At 65.8% G+C, this 23,338-nt stretch overlaps 14 protein-coding genes and 3 non-coding genes across 17 annotated transcripts; 4 read left to right on the forward strand and 13 right to left on the reverse strand.

The window, feature by feature from the left end:
• Nucleotides 1-175: 175 nt before the first annotated feature.
• Nucleotides 176-748, forward strand: Q8F55_007403 (uncharacterized protein; the record flags this gene model as incomplete). The annotated part of the gene is made up of 1 exon (XM_069355836.1): nucleotides 176-748. Exon 1 carries the CDS (start codon nucleotides 266-268, stop codon nucleotides 746-748), a length of 483 nt encoding a protein of 160 aa, XP_069205677.1. The 5' UTR covers nucleotides 176-265.
• A 129-nt stretch (nucleotides 749-877) lies between these two features.
• Nucleotides 878-2,722, reverse strand: Q8F55_007404 (uncharacterized protein; the record flags this gene model as incomplete). The annotated part of the gene is made up of 1 exon (XM_069355837.1): nucleotides 878-2,722. The coding sequence occupies one exon, from the start codon at nucleotides 2,720-2,722 to the stop codon at nucleotides 878-880; it is 1,845 nt and encodes a 614-aa protein (XP_069205678.1).
• A 475-nt stretch (nucleotides 2,723-3,197) lies between these two features.
• On the reverse strand, nucleotides 3,198-3,900 carry Q8F55_007405 (uncharacterized protein; the record flags this gene model as incomplete). The annotated part of the gene is made up of 5 exons (XM_069355838.1): nucleotides 3,198-3,339; nucleotides 3,373-3,496; nucleotides 3,532-3,575; nucleotides 3,610-3,760; nucleotides 3,891-3,900. The coding sequence occupies 5 exons, from the start codon at nucleotides 3,898-3,900 to the stop codon at nucleotides 3,198-3,200; spliced, it is 471 nt and encodes a 156-aa protein (XP_069205679.1).
• A 755-nt stretch (nucleotides 3,901-4,655) lies between these two features.
• On the reverse strand, nucleotides 4,656-5,230 carry Q8F55_007406 (uncharacterized protein; the record flags this gene model as incomplete). Its single annotated transcript, XM_069355839.1, has 3 exons — nucleotides 4,656-4,761; nucleotides 4,798-4,927; nucleotides 4,966-5,230. 3 exons carry the CDS (start codon nucleotides 5,228-5,230, stop codon nucleotides 4,656-4,658), a joined length of 501 nt encoding a protein of 166 aa, XP_069205680.1.
• Nucleotides 5,231-5,569: 339 nt separating this feature from the next.
• Nucleotides 5,570-6,081, forward strand: Q8F55_007407 (uncharacterized protein; the record flags this gene model as incomplete). The annotated part of the gene is made up of 3 exons (XM_069355840.1): nucleotides 5,570-5,579; nucleotides 5,616-5,819; nucleotides 5,852-6,081. 3 exons carry the CDS (start codon nucleotides 5,570-5,572, stop codon nucleotides 6,079-6,081), a joined length of 444 nt encoding a protein of 147 aa, XP_069205681.1.
• A 67-nt stretch (nucleotides 6,082-6,148) lies between these two features.
• Nucleotides 6,149-8,156, reverse strand: Q8F55_007408 (uncharacterized protein; the record flags this gene model as incomplete). Its single annotated transcript, XM_069355841.1, has 7 exons — nucleotides 6,149-6,481; nucleotides 6,517-6,576; nucleotides 6,608-7,068; nucleotides 7,101-7,296; nucleotides 7,431-7,704; nucleotides 7,779-7,940; nucleotides 7,981-8,156. 7 exons carry the CDS (start codon nucleotides 8,154-8,156, stop codon nucleotides 6,149-6,151), a joined length of 1,662 nt encoding a protein of 553 aa, XP_069205682.1.
• A 336-nt stretch (nucleotides 8,157-8,492) lies between these two features.
• On the reverse strand, nucleotides 8,493-10,163 carry Q8F55_007409 (uncharacterized protein; the record flags this gene model as incomplete). Its single annotated transcript, XM_069355842.1, has 3 exons — nucleotides 8,493-9,295; nucleotides 9,448-9,549; nucleotides 9,791-10,163. 3 exons carry the CDS (start codon nucleotides 10,161-10,163, stop codon nucleotides 8,493-8,495), a joined length of 1,278 nt encoding a protein of 425 aa, XP_069205683.1.
• A 1,165-nt stretch (nucleotides 10,164-11,328) lies between these two features.
• Q8F55_007410 (uncharacterized protein) lies at nucleotides 11,329-12,255 on the reverse strand (the record flags this gene model as incomplete). Its single annotated transcript, XM_069355843.1, has 2 exons — nucleotides 11,329-11,589; nucleotides 11,653-12,255. 2 exons carry the CDS (start codon nucleotides 12,253-12,255, stop codon nucleotides 11,329-11,331), a joined length of 864 nt encoding a protein of 287 aa, XP_069205684.1.
• A 186-nt stretch (nucleotides 12,256-12,441) lies between these two features.
• Q8F55_007411 (uncharacterized protein) lies at nucleotides 12,442-14,909 on the forward strand (the record flags this gene model as incomplete). Its single annotated transcript, XM_069355844.1, has 7 exons — nucleotides 12,442-12,540; nucleotides 12,575-12,660; nucleotides 12,697-13,310; nucleotides 13,345-13,579; nucleotides 13,613-13,976; nucleotides 14,010-14,545; nucleotides 14,579-14,909. The coding sequence occupies 7 exons, from the start codon at nucleotides 12,442-12,444 to the stop codon at nucleotides 14,907-14,909; spliced, it is 2,265 nt and encodes a 754-aa protein (XP_069205685.1).
• A 323-nt stretch (nucleotides 14,910-15,232) lies between these two features.
• Q8F55_007412 (uncharacterized protein) lies at nucleotides 15,233-17,032 on the reverse strand (the record flags this gene model as incomplete). The annotated part of the gene is made up of 8 exons (XM_069355845.1): nucleotides 15,233-15,292; nucleotides 15,344-15,562; nucleotides 15,598-15,962; nucleotides 15,997-16,411; nucleotides 16,445-16,782; nucleotides 16,817-16,893; nucleotides 16,928-16,945; nucleotides 16,980-17,032. The coding sequence occupies 8 exons, from the start codon at nucleotides 17,030-17,032 to the stop codon at nucleotides 15,233-15,235; spliced, it is 1,545 nt and encodes a 514-aa protein (XP_069205686.1).
• A 490-nt stretch (nucleotides 17,033-17,522) lies between these two features.
• Q8F55_007413 (uncharacterized protein) lies at nucleotides 17,523-18,768 on the forward strand (the record flags this gene model as incomplete). The annotated part of the gene is made up of 3 exons (XM_069355846.1): nucleotides 17,523-18,169; nucleotides 18,205-18,460; nucleotides 18,517-18,768. The coding sequence occupies 3 exons, from the start codon at nucleotides 17,523-17,525 to the stop codon at nucleotides 18,766-18,768; spliced, it is 1,155 nt and encodes a 384-aa protein (XP_069205687.1).
• Nucleotides 18,769-18,903: 135 nt separating this feature from the next.
• Nucleotides 18,904-19,878, reverse strand: Q8F55_007414 (uncharacterized protein; the record flags this gene model as incomplete). The annotated part of the gene is made up of 1 exon (XM_069355847.1): nucleotides 18,904-19,878. One exon carries the CDS (start codon nucleotides 19,876-19,878, stop codon nucleotides 18,904-18,906), a length of 975 nt encoding a protein of 324 aa, XP_069205688.1.
• A 231-nt stretch (nucleotides 19,879-20,109) lies between these two features.
• Q8F55_007415 (uncharacterized protein) lies at nucleotides 20,110-21,114 on the reverse strand (the record flags this gene model as incomplete). The annotated part of the gene is made up of 1 exon (XM_069355848.1): nucleotides 20,110-21,114. One exon carries the CDS (start codon nucleotides 21,112-21,114, stop codon nucleotides 20,110-20,112), a length of 1,005 nt encoding a protein of 334 aa, XP_069205689.1.
• A 206-nt stretch (nucleotides 21,115-21,320) lies between these two features.
• On the reverse strand, nucleotides 21,321-22,328 carry Q8F55_007416 (uncharacterized protein; the record flags this gene model as incomplete). The annotated part of the gene is made up of 1 exon (XM_069355849.1): nucleotides 21,321-22,328. The coding sequence occupies one exon, from the start codon at nucleotides 22,326-22,328 to the stop codon at nucleotides 21,321-21,323; it is 1,008 nt and encodes a 335-aa protein (XP_069205690.1).
• Nucleotides 22,329-22,767: 439 nt separating this feature from the next.
• Nucleotides 22,768-22,850, reverse strand: Q8F55_007417. The gene has a single exon. It is a non-coding gene; the product is annotated as a tRNA-Lys (tRNA).
• An 11-nt stretch (nucleotides 22,851-22,861) lies between these two features.
• Nucleotides 22,862-22,954, reverse strand: Q8F55_007418. The gene has a single exon. It is a non-coding gene; the product is annotated as a tRNA-Glu (tRNA).
• A 10-nt stretch (nucleotides 22,955-22,964) lies between these two features.
• On the reverse strand, nucleotides 22,965-23,053 carry Q8F55_007419. The gene has a single exon. It is a non-coding gene; the product is annotated as a tRNA-Val (tRNA).
• Nucleotides 23,054-23,338: the final 285 nt, after the last annotated feature.

Here is a 23,338-nt window from a genome sequence, read left to right on the forward strand (position 1 = left end):
GACGTCGCCGGCGGGAGTGGCACGTGGGGTGACGTCAAGCTGGGCAGGTTGGAGCGTACAATCGCCGCCGACGGGCAGGTCGACGGTGGACTGAATAGATCTGAGCAACCAGCATGGCATGCAAGCGAGCCGCTCTCTCTCCCGACGGAGAGAGGGGGACGAGGTATAAAGAGGGGGGCGGGGGACGACGAAACCCCACCCAGCACGCCAACGCCAACGCCAACGCCAACGCCTACACCTCGCCACCCCACGACCCACGACCAACATGGCCCCCCGCACCCCGCACGCCGCCCTCACGCCCCAACAATCCGCCGACCGCCTGGCCCTCCGCGAGCTGTTCGACGCATACGCGCACTGCGCGGACCGGCGCGACGCGGAGGGGCAGCAGGCCCTCTTCACTCCGGACACAAAGTTCTCCGTCTTCATGGCTGGCCCTGGCACTGAACCCTCCTACGTCCTCACGGGAAGGGACAGCCTCGCGCCAGTGTTCGCCGATCTTAACAAGTACGACGCGACGACGCACTTCAACGGGCAGCAGACGGTTACGTTTAGCAGCGAGACCCGCGCGACGGGCGAGAGCTATACGATCGCGCACCACCTCTACAAGGGGGACGATGGGAAGCGGAAGATTATGGTCGCGAGTCTGAGGTACCTCGACGTGTTTGAGAAAGTTGGCGAGCTGTGGTTCTTCGCCGAGAGGGAGCTCGTGCTCGACTGGGCTGAGGTGCGCGACTGCGCTGCCGAGTAGGCGGTAGATGCATTGCTGCGACGCGACGACGGCGCCGTGGCCCGACTGACTGGCGCGCTGGCGACCGGGTGGCATCTTGACACTAACATGCATGCATCCCCCCCGCGGCGCCCCCCTGCGGAGGGCTCCTTAGTGCTCGCAAAAGCTCCAGCCCACCTTCCTCAGCTCGTCGTCAATCACCACGTCAAACCCGCGCCGCTCCTCCATCAGCTCGTCCCTAAACCGCACCGCCTCGTCCCACCCGTACGGGCACCCGACGTCCCTGTAGATCTGGTGCTCGAGCTCGGCCGGCAGCTTGTCCCCGAGCTGGCTTTGCGCCCAGTGCCGCTGCTGGGGCGGCACGTTGGCCGTGCTGACGACCGGCGTGGCCGGGTCGACGAGGAACAGCGCGACGATCTTGCGGTGGCCCGCCTTGCTCTTATCCGCCAGCTCGAAGGGCGCGACACGGTGCTGGTACACGTTGGGGAAAACCAACAACCGCCCCTCCCTCGTGACCACGTCGCCCAGCTCGAGCAGCTTGCCCGTCGGCTCGGGGTTGCCGGAAAAGTCGTCGGGGTCGACGTCGTAGTGCTGCTTGAAGCCCTCGAACTCGCTCTGGTCGTACTGGTAATTCGCGCACATCTCCTCGCGGTCACACACGGCGCGGAACGCCAGCCTTGACTCGGTCACGTTCTCGCAGTCGTAGTAGTACAGCGCTGTCGCGCAGATGCGCTCGTTCATCTGCCCCTCGGTGTGCCAGCTGCCGCCGGGGTACGAGGGGTTCTCGGGCGTGAGGTGGATGTTGGCGAGCTTGACAATCACCTGCAGCCTGCCGGGCGTCTTGTTGCTCCCGTGAGCGTGCAGCGGCGCCGGCGCGAGGTCCTCGGCCGTGAGCCCGAGGTAGCTGTACTCCTTGGGCTCGGGCTGCGCGTAGGTGTGCGTCGAGGCGAACCACGCCTGGTCGAGCGCGTACCCGTTCTCGTCGTCGTCGCTCCGCCCAGGCCGGTTGTAGCCCGAGCAGTAGGGCCCGCACACATCCGGCACGGTGCAGGTGCGCTCGTCGGACAGGCACGGCACGCGCGTGCGCGCCATCTCGTCGGCGCCGGCGACCTCGTCCCAGCCCATGACGCGGGTGTACGCCGCGCCCCAGAGCGGGAGCGCCGCGTCGACCAGCCCCTCGAGGGCGGTGTACAGCGGCTTGTGGGCCTCCGGGTGCAGGTTGTTGATGTAGGACGCGAAGCGCGCGCTGCCGCTGGCAAAGTCGACCTCGGCAGGGAGCCACTGGTACTTCTCGCTCAGAAGGCCCTTGTTCTGCGCCCACTTGTTCGCGGCGGGGTCCACAACGGGCACGGGCACGACCTCGCCCGAGCCGGCGAGCTCGAGCGCCTCGGCGAGGGGCACGTCGCGCTCGAGCGCGCGCGTGCGCCCGTACACCAGCGGGAAGAGGGACGGGTGGACGAGGTCGAGCACCTGGCCATTGCTGCCGGGGTGCCAGTCCTTCTCGGGCTCGGGCACGTCCTCGAGGGGCCGGGCCGCGGCGATGAGCTGCGACTTGAGCGCGTCGCTCACCGCGCGGTCGGACTTGATCGCCGTGCCCGCGCAGTCGAGGACGCTGACAGCGCCCGTCGCCTCGTAGATCTTGGCCTTGTCCCGCAGCTCGGCGAGCGCGTACGCAAACATCTGGTCGGAGAACCCGCGCTTCAGGGGCACGCTGTCCTTGCTCTTCGAGACGAAGTCGTCCAGCTCGGCGCGCCACTTGGCGACAATGGCCTCGTCAAACACCTTGCGCTCCCAGCCCTCCTTGTCGGTGATCTCGGAGATGAACCACAGCATGGCGCGCTCGCGCGTCGGCACGCTGTTGCTCTGCCACTGGCTCTGCTCAAAGTCGTGCGCGACGGCCGGGGGGAACTGGCCCTTGGCGACGCTGGCCTTGAGGTACGCGTCGAGCGGGAGCCCTAGGCCCGGGCGCTGGGCGGGGGTCTGGGTGGTGGCCATGGGGGGGGGAGGGGTCGTCGTAGTTGAATTGGGCGAGAGAGAGTTGCTGGAAGAAAGGTGGTTAATGAATGGGCGGGATGGCCGACGCGTCGTGTCACCTTTGGTCATTGCCAAGACGCGGTCATTGACGCGACAAATGACCCTTTGCCGGGAACCGGGAACTTGGTCTTATTGTCTGCTCTGCCGCGGCTCGGCTCGCCCGCAGTGGCAAGTCGGCGCGCGGGGCGGCGGGCATGCAAAGGATGCGGAGACGGAGACGGAGACACCGAAAGCCAATTCGATGCGTGTTCGGCTGCGGTAAGGAGAATGAGGGCATGGCATCGCTGCGAGATGAGCAGATGAGATGCACTTCGGGATTGCGCCTTCCCCACACCACCCTCCACTCGCAGCCGGCACAACCCACTGAATTCATCTCCATCGCATCGTCTCCATCGTATTGTCTCCACCGGATCATCTCCAGTCCTGTGCCCCGCCCCTACGCAAAGCCCACCTCGAACGTCGCGTCGAACGCCGGGATGTCCTTCGGGTCGGACGGCATCTCGCCGGTACAGTCCTCGGGGTTGCTCGGCGGCGGGAGGAGGTACGCGCCGGTGCCGCGGATGCCCTTGAGCTCGCCACTGGGTATCAGCACAGTCGTGGCGCGCACTCACGTCGCAGTGTCGGCGAGCAGGGTGAGCTTGGCATCCACAGTGTAGTTGATGAACGTGCCCTCGACCGTCCAGGCCACGGTGCCCTTCTTGCCGAGGATGGTGCCCTCGAAGATGGCGATGCCGGCTGGGGTGTGAGCGGCGTCGGGGGGGAAGACTCACCAAAGTGGCCGTCCTCGGGCTTGGCGCCGCCGTCGATACGCGCCCTGCCGTCAGCGATGCTCTGCCCAGCCCACGCACATGGTAAAGTTGCTGATGGCCGTGCCGACGACGCCGGGGCCGAGGAACTCGGCCTCGGTGTGCGCAGAGTTGGGGGCCTTGCCGGGCGTCTTGTTGCCCGTCACGAGGTCGGCGGGGACGTAGCTGTAGACCTTGAAGGAGGACTTGATGCCTGGGGCGTGAGTGGGCTGAGGGGAGGGGGGAAGGTGGGGAGGGGGGAAGGTGGGGAGGGGGGAAGGTGGGGAGGGGGGAAGGTGGGGAGGGGGGAAGATGGGGAGGACGGGGAACGGAGGCGGGCTCACTCTCAGTCATGGTGTTGTTGGTGCTGGTCGTTGTCGTCGAGAGAAGATGTGAGCGCGAGTGAGAGGATGAGGTGATGAGGACGAGGAAGACGCTTTCAGAGGACGCCTTAAGTAGACAACACGACGGCGCGAGTGCGACCAAGCCTCGCCGAGGGCCGAGGTGTGACCGCCGATCCACCGCCCCAGCCATCGTCGCTGGCCGCGCCCGTCGTCGCCCCCGTCGCCCCCGTCGTCGCCGTCACGCGCCGCGCCGCCCCCTCGGTGACGGCTCCAAGACCGAGCGGTTGACTGGACGTGCGTCAGCTCTGTCCCCCGACGAGGAATGCAGAGCGTACTGAAACAGTGACGAGATCTCGATTGGCGTCGGGACGCCGATATCGCGCTCGGCGGATCGCTGCCACCGTCACCCTCGGCGCCGAGGTTATCGTCAGCACCGTCAACTGCGCGTATCGCGCAGCTCGACCAGCATCGGGAGCCCGGCGGCGTGGCGGGCCACTCGGCCACCTCGGGACGTAGAACGTCAACGTGCACACTCCCCATCGCCCGCGGCATGACTTGCCTTCTACCGACAGCAGAACCGACACGACCGCCACGGGCGCCCTTCTCAGCCTTCCTTCCCTCGTGCAGGTCCTTCACTCCAACTACATGCATCACCTCTCCCTAACGTTCCTCTCTCGTTCCGCCCTCGTTCCTCCCCCCAAGTGCCGGGCTACACACGCTACGCGGAATGCCAAGCGCCCTTGGAACCGAGCGCACCCGCCACATTCACTTGGCCTCGCGCGCACACCCAATCGAGAGCGTCACCTGCGTCTCCTCGCTGTTAATCTTCATGGCGTAGCTGCCCGTCCCCGCAATCTCCTTGAGCTCGCCGCTGCGGCGTCAGCTCCCCCCTCTCACCCGCACTCACGTCCCGGTCGCCGTGATGAACGTGAGCTCGGCGACGACGAGCATGTCGGCGTGCGTGCACGTCCCGCGCACGGCGTACGCGATCGTGCCCTTGTGCCCGAGGATGGCGCCGTCGAAAATCGCGAGGCCCTCTGGGCGTCAGCGTCAGCCGGCTCCAGTCCGCACCCACCATAGCTGAGGTCGCCCGAGCCGTCGCCGTGCATCGCGCTGCGCGTCAGCCCCGTCCCCCGCACGACCCACTTGGTGAAGTGCCCCACGGCGGTGCCGTTAAAGTCGGGCCCGGTGAACTCGAACTCGGAGGTGGCGGACGACGGGACGGGGCCGGGGGTGAGCTTGTCGGTCGCGACGTCGACACCGACGCCGGAGAGCGCCTTGAGCGTGGTGGTGATGGCTGGGGTCAGCGGGGTGGGGAGGGGGGGCTCACTGCGCGGCATGGTGTGGTGGGTGGGTGAGTGGAAGGAAGACGTGTGGTGGTCGTGTTTTTGTACCATGCGGACACGGTCGAGTTGACGTCACTCGTTGGGCCAGCTGCCAGATCACATTCCACAGCCGGCTCGTTTCATCAACCATCCATCCCCCCACGCGGGGGGGGGGGGGACACTGACGCCGCGTTGCCTGCAGCCCCGAGGCCATGCCCGCCTCGGCGTCAGCGGGGCATGTGCTCGGCGCCGTGGCATGCTGACCGCGGTCCAGTCAGCCGTGTGGCACATGCCCGCGGCATAAAGCCAGCCAGTGGGCCGGCTCACAACCGCCACGCCCAAACTCCAACGACAATGCCCACGGGTATGACACCGCCTACGGCTTGTGTACTGACAGCAGCTACCGCAACGTACACCTCGCACGGCTTCACGACCACCCCCGTGTCGCTCACCCAAGGCACCCCGGCTCTCGCCGCAGGGCAGATGGAGCAGACCTTCGCCGGCGACCTTGTCGGCGACGGCACCAGCCACTTCACGCTGTACGCCCCCCTCTCAGCCGCTACTGACCGCAGCCTCCCCCAGCCCGGCGAGACAACGCTCTTCGGTACGCCTCGCCGCAGGCAGCGCTGACGGCAGAGGGCATCCAGGTGTTCGAGGGCACGCTCCTCGGCCGGCGGGGGACGTTCGCGGCGAGCTCGCGCGGAGTCATCACCGCCGGCGCGGTCGACACCCAGCTCGCCATCTATCCTGGGAGCGGGACGGGCGAGCTGGCGGGGATCTCGGGCCGCGGGCGCTCGGCCGTGCGCGCTGGTCAGACCGAGGGCATCGAGTTTGTGCTCGAGGTCGTGTTTACTCAGGCGGCTTGACCAAGACATGCACTGCCGATTCTATTACCCTAGCTATACGATATGGTTTTGTTACCCGACCCAGTGTTCAGACCACCAGCAGCCCCGCCGCCGCGACCACCACCGCGCCGAGCGCGACGGCGGCCCCGCGCGCGCCCCTCCCGGGCGACTTGCCCGCCCCCGCCGTGCCGTTCCCCGGCGCCGCGAGAATCCCCGTGTCGTTGCTGCTGAACAGCTGGAACTCGAACGGCACCTTGGTGCCCCAAAAGTCCACCGGACACACGGGCACGTCGCGCCCCTTGCCGAGGTTGTTGACATCCGCGTCGGTCGAGTTGGCGCCCCACTGCGGCCAGGGGTGGGCTGCGGTGCTGGGCGAGCCGGTCTTGATAAAGCTCGTCCAGTAGGCCCGGATGTCGTCTTGCTGCGCGTCAGCTCGGCCGACACTGGCATACCCACAAACGTCGCGTTCTCCGGGCTCGGGTTGGCCAGCGTCGAGAAGGTGGGGTACAGGTCGTCCTATCGTCAGCTAGCCCAAGACGCAACTCACGCCGTGGCAGACCACGCCGGGGAGGACGCAGTAGTCGTTGTTCGCGTTGAAGAGGTACGGCAGGCCGCGGGTAAACGTCCCGAGGTAGGCCTTGCCCCCTGCCGCGGCCCAGCGGCGGAAGAGGCTGCGCGTGACGCAGTGCCACGCGGCGTCGGTGATGATGTAGTCGATCGTCTGGCGCAGCCCGTCTGGTCCAGCCTGGAGGGGGTACAGCCCGCTCTCGAGCACCGTGTTGGCGCGCTCCTGGCCCATGAGCTTGCGCAGGGTGAAATTCGCGAGCTGGCTGCTGGCCGGGATCGGGACGGGGAGGAGCACGCCGACGAGGTATCCCGCCTCGTTTTTGAGCGTCGTCGCGAGCACCGGGATGCTGGTGTTGATCGCGAGGCGGGATAAGTTGCCAGCCCACAGCGCGTTGGTCGGGTCGTGCGGGATCGTCTGGGTGCCGTACTGCGGCCGGTAGACTGGCGTCAGCTTGCTCGGAGGCCTGCCTCACCCTCGCCGAACGCCACGCCGGACAGCAGGAACGGCGCAGTGTTGTTCACGTAGCTCTGCCACGCGAGCAGCGTCGGCAGCGAGATGTTGTTGTAGCACGCCATGTCTGCGCAGTGGGGGAACAGCGACGTGTTGGCATTGCGGTAGAAGTAGTCCTGCAGGTCGAGCTGGTTCTGGCGCGACTGCGCGCCGTAGTTCTAAGTCAGCGCGGCCAAGAGGCGACTCACGAGGGGGTCAGACTGGAGAATGGCACCATGGAACAAGCCTTGTGTCGCCGGCGCGCCGAACAGCGCTATCGTCAGCCAGTTCGACGTGCGCACCCACCCCGCACCATGCTCGCGCCGGCGCTCTGCCCGCCCAGCGTCACGCGCCGCGGGTCGCCCCCGACCGCCGCGATGTTGTCCCGCACCACCCTCAGCGCGAGGATCACGTCCAGCACGGCCAGGTTGGGGTCGGCGCTGCTCGCCGCCTCGGGGGGAGGGAGGAGGCCGAGCGCGCCGAGGCGGTACTGCACGAAGACGGTGAGCACGCCCTCGGCGGCGAGCGGCGCGCCGTTGAGCCCAGAGTCGGAAGCCGAGCCGGCGACGAACGAGCCGCCGTGCAGCCTGCGGCGTGAGCGACCCTCCCACACCCAGCCCCTCCTCCTCCCCCTTCCCCCTCCCCCCTCCCCCCGGCTCACCACACAAACACGGGCAGCGCCGACGACGCGTTGGCCCCCGCCGGCGCCCACACCACGGCCATGAGGCAGTCCTCGATGAGCCGCTGCTTCGGCAGCGGGATCACGCTCTGCTCCCACCCCGGCTGGGGGCAGATGGGCGGGTAGTCTGCTGCGTTGATATCGCTGGGGCCGTGAGTGACATACTGGAGCGGAGGTTACTCACGCCTGGGAGCTCGCGAACGCGCTGTAGCCCCAGCGCTGCGCGGACCCATACCGCACCGAGAAGCGGCACGCGCCGTCCTCGAGCGCGCCGGCCAGCGCCGTGCCGTTCCACGTTGTCGTGCACTGCGCCTGCGCCGTTGCGGCCGCGGCGAAGAGCAGCAAGGTGAGCAGCAGCATGGTTGCATGGGGGCGTCTGGCGCTGCGGGTGGGTGCCTTATACCTATCAGATCTGCTGGGTCAACTGACTGAGCGCAACGGTGCGTGCCGCGATCGCCGGACGAGATGAGGAATGGCCTGGCCCGGTGGGGTGGGCTTGGCGGCGCCGCCACGGCCCACGGGCGGAAGCGAGCAGTGCGGCGACTGATACCCAGATCTGAGGCGGCTGACGTGAACGTGCGGCCCGCACTGCTGTGGCACAACCAACGGCAAGGTCCATACATCGACGCTACGTGTTTCTCTGCTTCAGATATCGCCGCACCGACCGGCCTACGGCCGGCCCCTGCTCCTGCCCGCCTACTCATTTGTGTTGATGTAGTTGAGCGCCGCGAGCAGCTCGGACACACCGGCGTCGCCGCCGCCCGTCTCGCGGTAGAAATCAAGCATGATGGTCGCGCGCGGGCGCTTGCCCTCGGCCGCGCGCTGCAGGAGCCAGTACGCGAGGCGGCTGTTAACACCGCCCTGGGGGCCAGCGTTGCCCCCACCGCCGTTCTCGCCACCGCCGCCGCCGCCGCCGGCGAACAGGGACGTGATGTTGCCGAGCACCTTGCTCACGCCCATGCCCGAGCCCGAGCCGCTCGCCATCCACTGGGGCGGGGACTGGGGGAACTTGGCGGCGGTCGCAAAGCTCAGCGTGTAGGGGTGGTTGTTGCCCAGCCCGTTGCCGCGGGGCCCGGTCGTGCCCTCGATGTGGCGGATGACAATGTCCGTCTTGGAGCCAATGTCTCCCGTGTCGTACACGTCCTGCACGCGGAACGGCGTGCCGTTGCTGTCCCACTCGAAGCCGGGGTTGTTGTCGGGCCACGTGGTGGGGCGGATGCCCATCCCGTTCGGGAACTGGCTGTCCTCGTTCTTGTGGAAGCGGCTGAAGAGGATGGCCTTGCCGCGCGCCTCGCCGAGCGTGGGCAGCACCTCGTCCCACCGCGTAAGGCCGCCCTCCTTGAACGCCTCTTCGACGAGCCGCCCAAAGTCGGGGTTGTTGTCGTTCTCCTGCTTGATCGACACGAAGACGGCCTCGCGGTTGTGCGCGCGCAGGAAGTCGTTGACCCAGCCGATCTGCTCGCGGAGCGTCGAGTTCTGCGGCTGGATGCCGTGGTACGCTGGGGGGTTAGTGGGCTACGCGCAAGTTACTGGGCCAGCTCGGGGTGGGGAGCTGCGCAGCTGGCTCGGGACCGCGGTGTCTACCATCCCGCTCGGGCTCCCTCCAAGCCCCTCCCCCTCAACCCCCGCTCCCCCTCAACTTTCCACTCACTCTGAAGCTCGCCGTTGATAACCTTGAGGCGGATGTCGAGGAAGCGGATGCCCTGGTTGAGCTGAGTGCGGATGTCGTCCGTGTGGCAGATGGAGATGAAGCCTGGGTTGGGTTAGCGTGTCCGACGGAATTTGGGCCGGCAGTGTCGGCGTGGAGCTCGCTAGCTAGCTGCTCGCCGCGGCCACCGCTCCCGGCGTCGGCGTGGATGCTGAAAGCGGGCCTCAAGCGACCCTCCGAGCGACCCTCGGCGGCATCCACCCGGCAGCCACCGCCGCTGACGTCAAGCCGCGGCACCATCGCGGCCGCCGCCGCCGCCGCACCCCCACCCCCACCCTGAACTCACCACCGCTGAGCGACGCGCTCTCGTGCGTGCCGGGGATGGTGACGTCGGCGAGCGCGCGGTCGTCGGGGAGCTGGCTCTGCCAGTTCTCGAGGTCGGGGCGGGGGAGGAGCACGATGTTGTCGTCGACGCGGTAGGCGATGACGCTGCCGTTGTTCTGCGTGTCGATGCGGGCCCAGCCGCGGGCGCGCTCGGCCTCGGAGGGGGGGAGCACGTCGAACTGGCCCTCGCCGCCGCGGTCGAAGCGGACCGTCACGGTCTGGCCCTGGTCGTCGACGACACGTGCGTTGCCGTCGTCCTGGAGCTGGGCGTCGCCGCCGTTGACGGACGCGCCGCGGATCTCGATGCCGCCGGCGGGGATGATGCGGAGGGGCATGGTGGGGTTTTTGGTAGGTTTTGGAGGGTTGGGGAGGTGGATGGGCTGCTCTAGCAACTGAGGGGGGGAGAACGCACAAACAGCACCACGCCTGGTCTATTTAAACGTGTCGTGATGCCTGACGAGCGGCCGCAGCAGCAAGCGCCAGGTGCCCACATGTCTTGGCAGGTATGATGACGGGAGAGCGCCAGTGAGGGCCGGTGAGGGTATTCATCAGTGCCAGGTCCAAGGGCCTGCTCATCCGTCACCTGGTAGTACCCCGAAATGGTAAACGCTGAAACAGGTGCAGCAAGTGCACAACAAGTGCAGTTAGCGAGTGAGCAGCGTTCGAGGCAGGTGAGCAGAGGAGGTGAGGCAGCTAAGTGGGCTTAATTAGGATGCGACATGCCGGCATGGGTTGGCCATGAGTGCACATTTGGCCGGTATGACGTTTGGTGCGATCGTCAGCAACAACCGCAGCAGGCAGCGCCGACAGCAGCGGGAGCGGCGACGATAATAGCAGCATTCCTTGAGCTTGTCGTTCAAGCTCCCCTCGTCGAGATACACACTATGCCCCGGCGTCCTCGGCTCCCCTGATCATGGTGTGTTTCTGGCCTCCTGGCGGGCAGCGGGGGTGCCGACCGCCGTCTCCGTCGGCGACCTCGACTCGCGCTCGAAGCTTCCATCTGCAGCCAGAGCGCTCGGCTACGCAGATGACCGCCGCGCCGTGACGTGGAGGAGCACTGACGTTGACTCCGAGCTCGTCGTGCAGCTCACCTCGGAGCCCGCTTCCTCTGACCTGTCGCCCTGCGACGTGTCAGACCGCGGCCATTGTCGCCGCCATGGCGACGGTGTTGTGTTCGCCGTTGCTGGTGCCAGCAGCTCATAAGCCCGACCCCGTCGCCACTCAAGCACCTAACCCCCGCTCCTAAACCACGATGCGCGGACTCACCGAGAGGGATGAGCACCAGCCCGAGCCTGCGCTTGACCCGTCCACGAGCCCCGAGACGCCGCGGCAGCGCCGAGCCCGCCTCGCCCTCGCTACGCCGGGATGGGCGCGCCCCGAGCACCCCAGCTTCGGCCCATTCTTGGAAGAGTCCGAGACCCCAGCCGCCACCGCCGACACACGTCGCCCAATGTACGACCCTACCCCTACGCACCACTCAACCCACAACCCCATGCATGTCTAGTATGTAGTGTAACCCCCGTCAATGACAATGTCGTGTCCCGTCAGGAAGCTCGACGCGCGGCCCGACCCGAGCAGGACGACGAGGTCGCCAATCTCGCTCGGCTCGGCGAAGCGGTCGACGGGGGTCATGTCGCCCCACTTCTTGACCCACGCCGCGCCCTCTCCGGGGGGAGGGTGCATCGTCATGTCCGTCTTGACGTATCCGGGCGAGATGGTGTTGACCGTGATGCCGTAGGGGGCCCACTCACCGGCCAGCGACTGCGTGGCGTCAGTTCCCTCCCTGCCTCCCTCCTCCCTCCTCCCCCCTCCTCCCCAACCCACCTTGCAAGCCATGGTCACGCCAGCCTTGGACGCATTGTACGACATCTGCACCTGCGGCGTCATGTTGACTAGGGCCGAGATGCTCGAGATGCACAGGATCTTCTTGTTCAGGTTCCGCTTGGCCGGGCGCTCGCCCCTCGCCTTGGGGTCAACGCTGGCAGGCAGGCCGAGCCAGTGGCGGGCGAACGCGCGCGCGAGGTAGATCGGGCCGAAGAGGTTGGTCTCCATGATCCAGCGCAGGTCGTCGTCGGTGATGTCGATCGTGTCGCGCCAGAGGCACACGCCGGCGTTGGCAACGACGAGGTCGACCTCGCCCACCTCGGCGGCGGCGCGCTCGACCACCGCGTCGACGTCGGCGCTCTTCTCCGCGGCGCAGCGGTACGCGACGACGCGAGCCCCCGTCTCGGCCGTGATCTTCTTCACCTCTGCCGCCGGGTCCTGCGACACCCAGGTGATGATGACGGTCGCGCCGACGGCCGCGAGCGCGCGCGTGATGGCCAGCCCGATGCCGCGGCCGCCGCCGCTGACGAAGGCGATCTTGCCCTTGTAGTCGAGCGAGGTGTCGACGCCGGGGGCGGTAGAGGGGGCGGTAGAGACGGTCATGCTGCGTGCGTGGGCTTGGCCTGCATGCATGCCGCCGCTGCTCATATACCCGTCCCGAGTTTTGGCGAGCGGGCCACGTCCCGCCAAACACCGTCGGGCGGACGGCCGCCCGCTCGCTTTTCCGCTCCACCCGCTCGACGACAATGTCGGCCGCTCTCTCCATCGCTCACTACACCACCACACCAGATGCCACCGAACCGCCGCCGCACCGAGGGCACCCCGCGGGGGTCCGCAGCCACGCCGCTCAAGCAGTCGTGTGTCGAGTGCTATCGCCTCAAGCGCAAGGTGGGAGCGGGCGCGTGGCCGCCACTGACAGCAGTGTGACCGCCGGCAACCGTGCTCCATCTGCGCACGCTACGCAAAGGAGTGCATCTACTCGCAGCTGCCTGTCCGCCCGACCAAGGAGTGAGCCGCTGCGCAGCGCTGGTCCGCTGACCCCAGGTTTGTCACAGACCTCCAGGCCCAGGTCGACCAGCTCCGCCGCATGTTGAGCGTGCACGCGCCGGGGGTCGACCCCGACTCTGAGGCTGAGCGCATGAAGAGTGTCGGGGCGGAGGGGAGCTCTGAGCCGACAAGCACGTCGTCGCGTCCCGAGGACCTCTCTTTCACCGATACCTCGGCGCCTGTCGACCTCGGCGGCGACACCCCCTTCCCACTGGGGTTCATTGACGGGTCCGTCGAGCCTGATGCTAGCGCGACCGCACCGCCGCGTCCCGTGGCCGTGGGCTCGTCCATCAATGTCGGGGCGGAAACGCAACCATCGCCCCTGCGCAACCTCACGGCCACCTCGGTGTCCCCACACGCCGCGACGTCCCGCTTCGGCACGCGGCTAGGTACCGCCCGCCGCGCGACGTCCAGCACAGGCTTCTCGCCGGGCTTCAGCCTCGCCGGCTCGGACGCCCACCCCGCGGTGGACAGCGTCGGGCCGTACGACGTGCTCGAGCGCAACCCCGTCTCGGCCGAGGGCTACGAGTGGAACGAACGATACCAGCCCAGCCTGCAGATGGACGGCACGGCGTCGCTCAGCACCGATCCCGAGGGGGAGGGCTACCTCGGTGAGTGTCCCCCCACGGAGGCCACTGACCCCAGGCTTCGCGTCGAGCGCAACGCTCCTGCACATCCTGAGGATATGCGCCGGCGGGGTGCGCATCCCGCAGGGCGCGCGCGGGGACGGCCCGATCGAGGGGTGGACCCCGGCCGCGCCCCAGCTCGAGCTCTTCATCGACGCCTACTTTGCCCAGTACCACCTCCAGTACCCGATCGTGCACCAGGCCACGTTCCGCGCGCAGTGGAGCCAGCTCATCTCGCAGCCGCCCCGGGCCCAGTGAGTTTTCGAGTCGACGCGCGCTGACATCAGGTGGCAGCTGCTGCTCAACGTCGTGCTCGCGCACGGCGCGCTGTGCGCGAGCCAGCCCGACGCCGTCATCCGGTACTTTATGGAGCACGCCCTCAACGCCGTGACGGTCGAGCAGCTCGAGTCGGGCAGCCTCACCCTCGTGCAAGGCTTCTGCCTGCTGGCTGCCCTCGCGCAAAAGCTCAACAAGCCAAACACGTCGTACGCGTACCTCGGGCTCGCGGGCCGCATGGCCATCGGCCTCGGGCTGCACCGCGAGCTGCCGTACTGGAACATCTCACCGTTCGAGCGCGAGCAGCGCCGTCGCGTGTGGTGGATGCTGTGGATCCTCGACGCGGGCACGAGCATCACCTACGGCCGGCCGATCGTGAGTGCCTCCAGCAGCCGGAGCTGACCCCAGATGATGTCGGTGGCCGAGGCCGACGTCAACATGCTCAACAACGTGCACGACGCGTCCTTTCTCCCCGGCGTGTCGGGCCCACCAGTGCCGGTCGAAGAGCCGACAATCTACACCAACCTGCGGCTCCAGTCCGACTTCTTGCTCGTCGGCACGCCCCTCTACTCCAAGACGATCGCGTCCCCTCCGCCGGCGCCGAACGAAGCCCTGTTCCTCGACTCGCAGCTCGACCAGTGGTACGACGGGCTGGCAGACTGGATGAAGCACTCGCCCCAGCCCCATCCGTCCCGCTTCTTCCACCTCGCGCGGCAGAAGCTCTTCTGGCGGTACTGCAACCTGCGCATCATCATCCACCGGCGCGCCTTCCTCCAGCGCGCGCTGACTGCCAAGCCACTCGCCGCGCTGGCGAACAACGACAACCCCGCAGAACTGCAGTCGGCGCAGCTGTGCCTCGAGAACGCCCAGGCCACGATCAACAGCATCCACGAGTTCTTCTCGGCCGACACGACCAGCACGCGCTTCGAGAACTGGTACGGCCTGTAAGTGTCCCCGCCCGGCACCGCTCACACCAGGCACTACATCTTCCCCGCGTCTTTCCTCCCCCTCATCGCGCTCCACACCGATACTGCCAGCCCACAAGCAGACACCTGGCGGGCGGCGGTCGCCAAGGCGCGCCAGGTGCTCGAGCGGATGCAGGCGACCGAGCCGCTCGCCGTGCGATACCTCCAGATTGTCGACGTCCTCCAGCCCGACGCACACGTCGGCGCCAACTGGGCCGACCTGATACACCTGCCCGCGTGGTCGGGCGATGCCGAGGGCGGCGCGGGCATCACGCCGTCCATGCTGCCCATGGCGGATCTCGACACACTCGCGATGATGTGGAATGGTGGGGGCGGGTACTAGGTAGGCGTGGTTGTTGTATCTCTAGATGTAAGGGTATGGGTTGGACTGAGGTTGTGGTCGCCCACGAATGTCAGTGTCTCCCGGGTTGTCCTGGAATCCTGTCATGTTCTGCAGAGGTCGCGCGCCGCTCAGCCAACCAACACTTTGCATACTCGCTTACAACTCCATCCGCTTTGAGTTTGCTTCTTCGTCCGTTCGCGGCTCACTTCGACCCATCGGCGCTGAACAGCCAGCCGCCTCGTTTGCGTCGGCCGAAGGCCCCGATGTCCTCTGAACTTCTTCTCCTGTCTCGCGCAACCGTGGCAAGCACTGGGGCATCTTGCTCACTTGAACTCGGCGTGCACAAAGTCGGACCTGCCATCTCCCTTGGTTTCGACGTCGGACTGCGGTGTCGCCTCCATGGCCTCAGCTCCGCCCACTACGGTCACACTCACCAGGGGCTCGGGGACGCGCAGCTCCTCTGGAAGGTGGAGGAGCACCTTGGGCCCGGTGAAGAGCAGGTCGACGTTCTCGAGCGAGAGCTGGCGCGTCTCGGGGTAGAAGAAGTAGATGAGCGGGATGAAGAGGGCGTTGAAGATGGCAAAGTAGATGTACGTCTTGTACCCGATCGAGTGGAGCGAGATGGGCGTGATCTCCACCACGACAAAGTTCCACTGGCCGTCAGCTGGCGCACAGCGGGGCCACTCACGATCCAGTTGGAGGCCGAGCCGAGCGCCGCCGAGCACGTCCGGATGGGGAGCGGGGCAATCTCAGTGGGGTACAGCCACGGGACGGAGAGCAGGCCCGACGCGAAGAAGAAGGAGAAGAAGAAGATGCCCGTCGTGGCCACGATGCCCGGCCCATACGCCGTCGTGCTCGTCCCGCCCGCCATGAGCGCCATGCACACGGCCTGGCCCGCGACCGACCAGATCATGAGCTTGCGCCGGCCGATGCGGTCGATGATGAAGATGGGCGGGATCGAGGCCAGGTGGTTGACGATGCCGTTGCCGCCGGCGAGGAGGAGCGCCGTGTTGCGCGCGAGCCCGACCGACTGCTCGAAGATGACGGCCGAGTCTGGGGTCAGCGGCTTCCGAGGAGGCGGGCTCACAGTACGCGATCGCGTTGATGCCGCACAGCTGCTGCATGAACTGGCTGCCCATGCCCAGGACGAGGCGGTGGAAGTAGCGGTCCTTGCCGTTTGTGAAGCAGGCGCGGAACTGGGAAATCGGCTTGCCGTCGCGCACGAGCGCCGCCTTCTCCTCGTTGATCCACTCGACGATCTGCTTAAACTCTGCGTCGACGACCGCATCGCGGTACGCGGGCGGCTCGACCGACAGCTGGCGGAGCACGGCCTGCGCCTCGGCCTCCTTGCCGCGCGAGAGGAGCCAGCGCGGTGACTCGGGGCACCACTGGATGAGGACGAGGGTGACGATGGCGAACACCATCTGGAAGCCGAGCGGCGCGCGGAACTGGGACTGGTTCTTGACAAACGAGAAGCCGTAGTCGATCCAGTACGACGACATCTGGGGTCAGCTCGGTTCGGGAGGGCTACGCACCGTGCCGAACGTGTTGATGGCCAGCTCGGTGGCGACCGCGCGCCCGCGGTTGTGCGCGCGCGTCGTCTCGCTGTGCCACAGGGGCACGGTCGACGTGTTGATGCCGTTGCCGATGCCCGCGACGATGCGGCCCACGATGAGCTGCGGGATGCCGTACGCGGCAGTCTGGAGCGCCGCGCCGACAATGAGGATGAGCGAGCCGAGCATGATCATGCGCCGCCGGCCGAGGTAGTCGCCGATCGCGAAGGCCAGCAGCGAGCCCGCGAGGCACCCGATCTCGTAGATTGCCACGACGGTGCCCTGCAGCGACGCCGACCCGTTCGCGCCCTTGTTTGTGTCTCTCGTCAGCGTGCCACCAGCGCCCGTACCCACTGATCTCGGGGAACTGCGCGACCCACGCGTCGCCGGTCAACAGGCCGCCCATCACGCCCTGGTCGTAGCCGAACAGTCTGCGGTCAGGGGAGGCATGTTAGGGTCGCTTACAGGAAGGAGGAGCCGGCGCTGCGCGTCAGCACGGTCGGCGGCCCGCACTCACCAGGCCGTGATGAACCAGTTGGCCCATTTGCCCTCGAGCTTGTCTGTGAACATGTTGCTGTGGCGTGTGGGGTCGTGTGGGGCCTATCTCCGTCCACACCCCGCTCTCATATACACTTCGCGAGGCGGGTTGCAGAGGATGTAGAGAGCAGTGAGTTGCTGTGGAGAACTTGGAGAGGAGGAGGGGCCGCCGGCGGTTGAACGGCGGACCCCACACCCGCTCTAGGCCCCGCCACGACCGAGCGGCCGGGCGGCCGGTCGGCCCGCTGACGGGCATGTCTGGGGAGTCGGCGTGTACAGTGCATGCACTCACTGCCTTCAGAGTAGCATGCACGTTACCATAGGCCATGGGGAGCACCATCTAGGCCCCGGATGTGCCCCGGAGCCGCGCTCGGCAAGTCAGACCGGCGGGGGGCAGGCCCGCCGCATCTTTGTCGAGCGGGCGACCACCCGCTGCCTCCTCCTCGCACCGTCGACGAGGGTACTTATGCTGATGCCGGGGTGCCCGTCGTCCCTCCCCATCCCGAAAGCCCACACCCACGCCATGACAGTCGTCGCCGCCCCCGCCCCCTCCGCCTACGAGGCGCACTACGACCCCAAGCGCGTGCTCAAGGACCCGGCCTTCAAGCTACTCTCGGCCGGCGCGCCCGAGCTCGACGACCCCGCGGCCAACCTCGCCTGCTTCTACAACGAGAAGCACGAGGTCAACATGACCAACAAGCCGCTGCCGCGCGCCGGCGCCGGCGAGTGCGTCGTGCACGTCCGCGCGACCGGCATCTGCGGCTCGGACGTGCACTTCTGGAAGCACGGGCACATCGGTCCGACGATGTGGGTGCGCGACGAGTGCGGCGCTGGGCACGAGTCGGCCGGCGAGATCATCGAGGTCGGCGAGGGCGTCACCGAGTTCAAGGTCGGCGACCGCGTCGCCATCGAGGCTGGCGTGCCATGCTCCCTTGCGAGCTGTGACCCGTGCCGCACTGGACGGTACAACGCGTGCCCGCGCGTCGTCTTTTTCTCCACCCCGCCCTACCACGGCACCTTGACCCGCTTCCACGCCCACCCTGCCGCGTGGCTCCACCGCCTGCCGGACAACCTGTCGTTCGAGGAGGGCTCGGTCGTCGAGCCGCTGGCGGTCGCGCTCGCGGGGCTTGAGCGCGCCGGTGCTCGCCTCGGTGACCCTGTCGTCATTTGGTGAGTGGCCGGTGGTGACACTGCTGACGGGTCAGTGGCGCCGGGCCCATTGGTCTCGTTACCCTCCTCGCCGCCCACGCGTCAGGCTGCACGCCCATCGCCATCACCGACCTCATCCCCTCGCGCCTCGAGTTCGCCAAGAAGCTCGTCCCCACCGTCCAGACGATCCAGCTCTCACGCGACAGCACACCAGAGGACAATGCCGAGGCGATCAAGACGGCGCTCGGCATCCAACCCCGCGTAGCCCTCGAGTGCACCGGCTTCGAGAGCTCGATCCGCGCTGCCATCTTCGTAAGTGCGCCCCCGCACGCCGCAGCTGACCCCAGTCCGTGGCGTTCGGCGGCAAGGTCTTCGTCATCGGCGTCGGCCCCTCAGAGCAGTCGTACCCCTTCGGCTACTGCTCGGCCAACGAGATCGACCTCCAGTTCCAGTACCGCTACGCCAACCAGTACCCCAAGGCCATTCGCATCGTCGCTGGTGGTCTGGTCAACCTCAAGCCGCTCGTCACTCACCGCTTTGCGCTCAAGGACGCAGTCGAGGCCTTCCATGTCGCTGCCGACCCAACGCAGGGTGCCATCAAGGTCCAGATCCAGGACTAGTTGGGTAGTTGAGTGGGCTGGGAGGACTGGGCGAGGGTGTGGGCTCAATTACCCGAGCAGGACAATGCAGATGCATTTGGCTAATCGTCATGGATGAACAGGGCGTGCCCCCTCCTCCCTCCCCCTCCCCAGCACTCAACGAGCCGTGTTGACGGCAAACTCCTCGGCGCCCACCTCCGCGGCATACTCCTCGAGAGTCTTGAACTTGACGAGAGAGGTGTCACGAGTGACCTCGGGTTTGCGGCTCTGCATGGCTGCACAGCCCTGTCTCAGATGGTTCCGAAAGTGGTCGATGACTCTGGTCTCGGCGGGCGACGACATGAACACCCATTCGCGGTCGACAAGGTCCATGCCGACGATGGTGATCTTGCGAGTCGCGTTGGTGTTGAAAACAACAAATTCAAGTACCGAGTACAATGCACGCTCGCAGTGCCAGGCGGGTTGTGAGGATGGAGTCGCACCGGCGGTGGTTCGCCCGAACACTATGACAAGTTCGGTCACGTAGTCGTCAAGGGAAGGGATTTCGTACCAGCGGTACTCAACGCATGGGCATAGGCGAGGGTCGTAGGTGACGTTCAACACCAGGGCAGTCATCCCAGAAGTTGCCGAGATCCGGAGCCAGTCGCGCACGATGTCAGGCTGCTGCACGAGGTCGCAGAAGACGACGAGCTTGGGCGCCATGAATCCCCCGCCAACGCGATGGGGTTGGTCTCCAGTATGAAAGATGCGGAGGACCTTAACACTGGACGGATCGGTGTCTGCCCAGTAAAGGTATTCGCAGTCCTTGGAAATGTGGATATCGACGATGCGGGCATGGCTGAGGACTGCGTTTGCCGCCGGGTCGGTGGCGGGATCGGTGATGAGCAGGTCCCTGTCTCTGCCACTGTCGGAAAGGACCTCGTAGGGGAGGACGACACCAGGAGCTCCAGCGCTCGTGCGGAAAGTAGCGGCTCGGTTGTTGAAGGTGACAGTAACGTTCTTGAACAGGCGGGCATCCACGCGTGCGCACGCCCTCTTGCAGGTCCCGCGCAGTACCATCATCGCGTCGTGGTCGGCGTGGTCGATGATGAGGTCGAAGAGGTGTGGGAAGTGCTTGCTGTCGAGCCACATGTTGGTGGGAGTGGTGGGAGGAAAGAGTAGAGAGACCAGTTGGGGCTGTGTAACGCGTATTTGTATGTCGCGGGGGGTGCGAGAAGCGGGCATGTTGGCGCTGGGTGTCGAACGGGGCGAGCGGCACAACGATGGCCTCGCAGCGTGACAGCTACAGGAAAATGCACATGCATCACGCTGAAGAACTGCTATGGAAGAGCAGAATGGGCTCGCTACATGCCGTTGCCAGACTCAAACCCTGGTGTTGATCCCAAACTCCGTCGGCCCCACAGTCCGGCGGTACTCTCTGAGAGTCATGAACTTGAGAAGCGAATCGTACTGGGCCGCCTGGAACGGAGGTCCATTGAACGGAGATCCATAAGGTGGAGGAAGCGGGAGGTTGTCGTCTGCAGTCCGTTGAATCATTTTACGGCAGTTGGAGAGGATGTTTTCAGGTGAAATCGGGCGTGTGGCACCAAACCAGCGCCAGTCTACGAGCTCCATGCCGACGATAGTGATCTTGCGAGTGGCGTTGATGTGTATGGCAGCAAAGATAATCACCGAGTGCAGTAGCAGAGACCGGTCGGTGCCACCAGTTGACCGGAGTCGGGCCCCGCCTGCCATGGTCTGCTTGATGATGATGACAATCTCGAGCACGCTCTTCAGAGGATACTGAGTGCGGTACCGCGAGTTGGGTGGAAAGCAGGGGTTGAGGCGCGGGTCGTAGGTGATGTTGAGAACAAGGGTACGAAGGTTGGGGTTTGGGGTGATCAGGAGCCAGTCGCGCACGATATCACGCTGTTCCAAGAGGGAGCGGAAGACCACGAGCTTGTGTGCGCCGTAGTCCCAACCGACCAGCTGTGCTCGGGCTTGGAAGGTGCGGAGGACACCGACAGTAGGCTGGTGTATGTCAAACCACTTGCGGTAGCGACTGCACATGTGTCCGTAGACGTCGACAACGCGGGCATGCTTCAGAATGCGCAGGGCCTGCTCCCCGCTGGCGGGATCGGCGATTACGTTCCCAAAGTCGTCGCAGAATTGACGGGAGCCAGGGAGGAGAATACCAGGAGGACCAGCGCGGGCGTGGACAGTGACGCCTCGGCCGTTGAGAGAGACGATTGGGTGCTTGAAGTTGTAGGGGTCGATGCGCGCGCGCACCGTCTTGCACGTTCCGCGGAGGGCCACAAGAGTGGGGGTGTCGGCGTAATCAACGATACGGTCGAAGATATCGGGGTAGTACTGGCTATCGATCCACATGTTGGGTGAGGATGAGCAAGGGAAGAAAGATTGGAGAGAGACAGTCGGTGATGGAGTGACTGGTATTTAACGTCGTGGGGACGAGGGACGAGCATAGGGCGAGTTTGTTGCCGGTGTCACACGACAGATTCGCACGGGGCGAGCGAAACAATGATGGACTTGACACCTCACAGTCACAGAAAGGACGCACATACATCAGGCTATGGCTATGGTTGAGCAGAGCGTACTGCCTGGCCCCCGTGCGCCGTGTTGATTGCAAACTCCTCGGCGCCAACCTCCGCCAAGTACTCCTCCAGCGTCATGAACTTGAGACGCGAGCCGAGTGGGGTGCAGCTCGAAGCAGAGAGCCCGAGGGCGATCATCTTGTGGGCGTCTGCAAGAGTCTGGATTTGGAAGCGGTAGCTGGCGAGGGAGCTCCCACTCCACGTCGGGCGCGTGGCACCGAACCAGCGCCAGTTGACGGCTTCCATGCCGACAATGGTGATCGTGCGCGAGTCGGTAGTGTTGTAGGCAACAAAGTAAAGGATGGAGTGCAATACACGATGCTGGTCCGAGGGGCTTGACTTGAAGACAGGCGCAGCGGCTCCGCTCCGCCTGATAACGACGACAACGTCGGCCACGGCGTCGCGCAGGGGGAGGAGATCGTATCCGGCATGCTGACGCACGCGGGGGTCAAGACGGTGGTCACAGGTGACGTTGATGACCAGGCTGCGCACCTCGGGGGTCATAGGGATCTGGAGCCAGTCGTGCCTGATGTTCTCTGGCACCGTGAGGTCGTGGAACACGACGAGTTTCTGCGCGGGGTATGTCCAGCCCTCGTGTCCACGTCCGGTAATGAAGATGCGGAGGACGTCGACCTCCGGCTTCTGCGTCTGAAACAGACGGGCATAGCGGGTGGGTATGAATTCGTGGACGTCGACAATGCGCGCATGGCGGAACAGCTCCTGGGCAGCGAGTAGCCTCTTGGCCTCCGCCTTGGACTTGCCAGGGGAGATGAGGGCGACGGTACCGGGCCCGCCGGCGGGCGTGCGGATGCTTATGCCGCTGTGGGTGAGAGACACGACGACGTGCTCGAATAGCTTGCGATCGATGCGCGTCTGAACGTCCTTGCACGTGGCACGCAGGGCGACCATGTCGGCACGCTCGGCGGTCGCGACGAAGTGATCGAAGATGCGGTCGAAGAGGTGCGGGTAGGCTTCGTGGTCGAGCTGCATGCTGACGATGGGTGAGGGCGAGGAGAGGGTGGTGGATGCAGGAGAGGACGGAGTGATGAGCGGCGCGTTTGGAGCGAGGGGTGTGCTTTTGGAGGTTGTAGAGACACAATGTGAACAGCAGCGCGAGTCCAGCACAGCGTTGTGGCGCACGGCGTCAGAACCGGGGTGAGCCTCAGAATGCTTGTCATGCCTTCTGGCAGTCACATCCTCGGTCATTCCACGCCATGCACCATCTATGCATTGTTGTGCCGTATCGCTGACACCCCTGTGCCAAGCATGACGCCTTCCCCGCAAATGGACTGGGGGTGGGGAAGCGCCACACTCCATACCCCGCCTCCACTTTGCGCCACCAAAAATTTCACCCGCGTCCACCACCTCCCTCCTCCATCCTCCATCTCCCTCCTCCTCCTCCTCCTCATCCCACCGGACCAAAAGATTAAGCCTAGTATGGGGCTCGAACCCATGACATTTTGATGTCTTAGTAGTAAGAGTCAAACTATCTACCGACTGATATAACCAGGCTGTGTGTGGCATTCTCCGCCAGGGAGTCGAACCCTGCTCTACCGCGATGATTTCTCCGTCTCTCGAGTGAGAGGCGGTTATACTAACCGATATACTAGCGAAGAGAAGCGCCTGTGACCTCTGGCGGGATCGAACCGCCGACCTCATGCGTAACGCTATCGGGGTTGTTAAGCATGCGCTCTAACCAGCTGAGCTAAGTGGCCTTGGATGTCGACGAATGGTTGGTTGGAGGATGGTGCGAAGTGGTGCGAGAGGGTGGCGTCGGTGGGGCGGTAGAAATTTGACACCCGGAAGCGATCTGGGCTCGAGAATCCCGAGTTTCAGAGGGCTTGGAGCGAGGAGGTGCTTGTGCGCGCGGACTCTGAAGCCCGACGCCCCCGAGGCTGCAGCGCCGAGACTGCGGTATCCCCAACAGGTGAGCCTCACAGCGCTCTGCACCGTCTGTCGCCCTATCAGTCTTAGGTTCCAGAACGCGTACAGTTTTGGAA

The sequence above is a fragment of the Vanrija albida genome (assembly GCF_041260175.1).
Source record: "Vanrija albida strain AlHP1 chromosome Unknown contig_6, whole genome shotgun sequence".
Lineage (NCBI taxonomy): Eukaryota > Fungi > Basidiomycota > Tremellomycetes > Trichosporonales > Trichosporonaceae > Vanrija > Vanrija albida.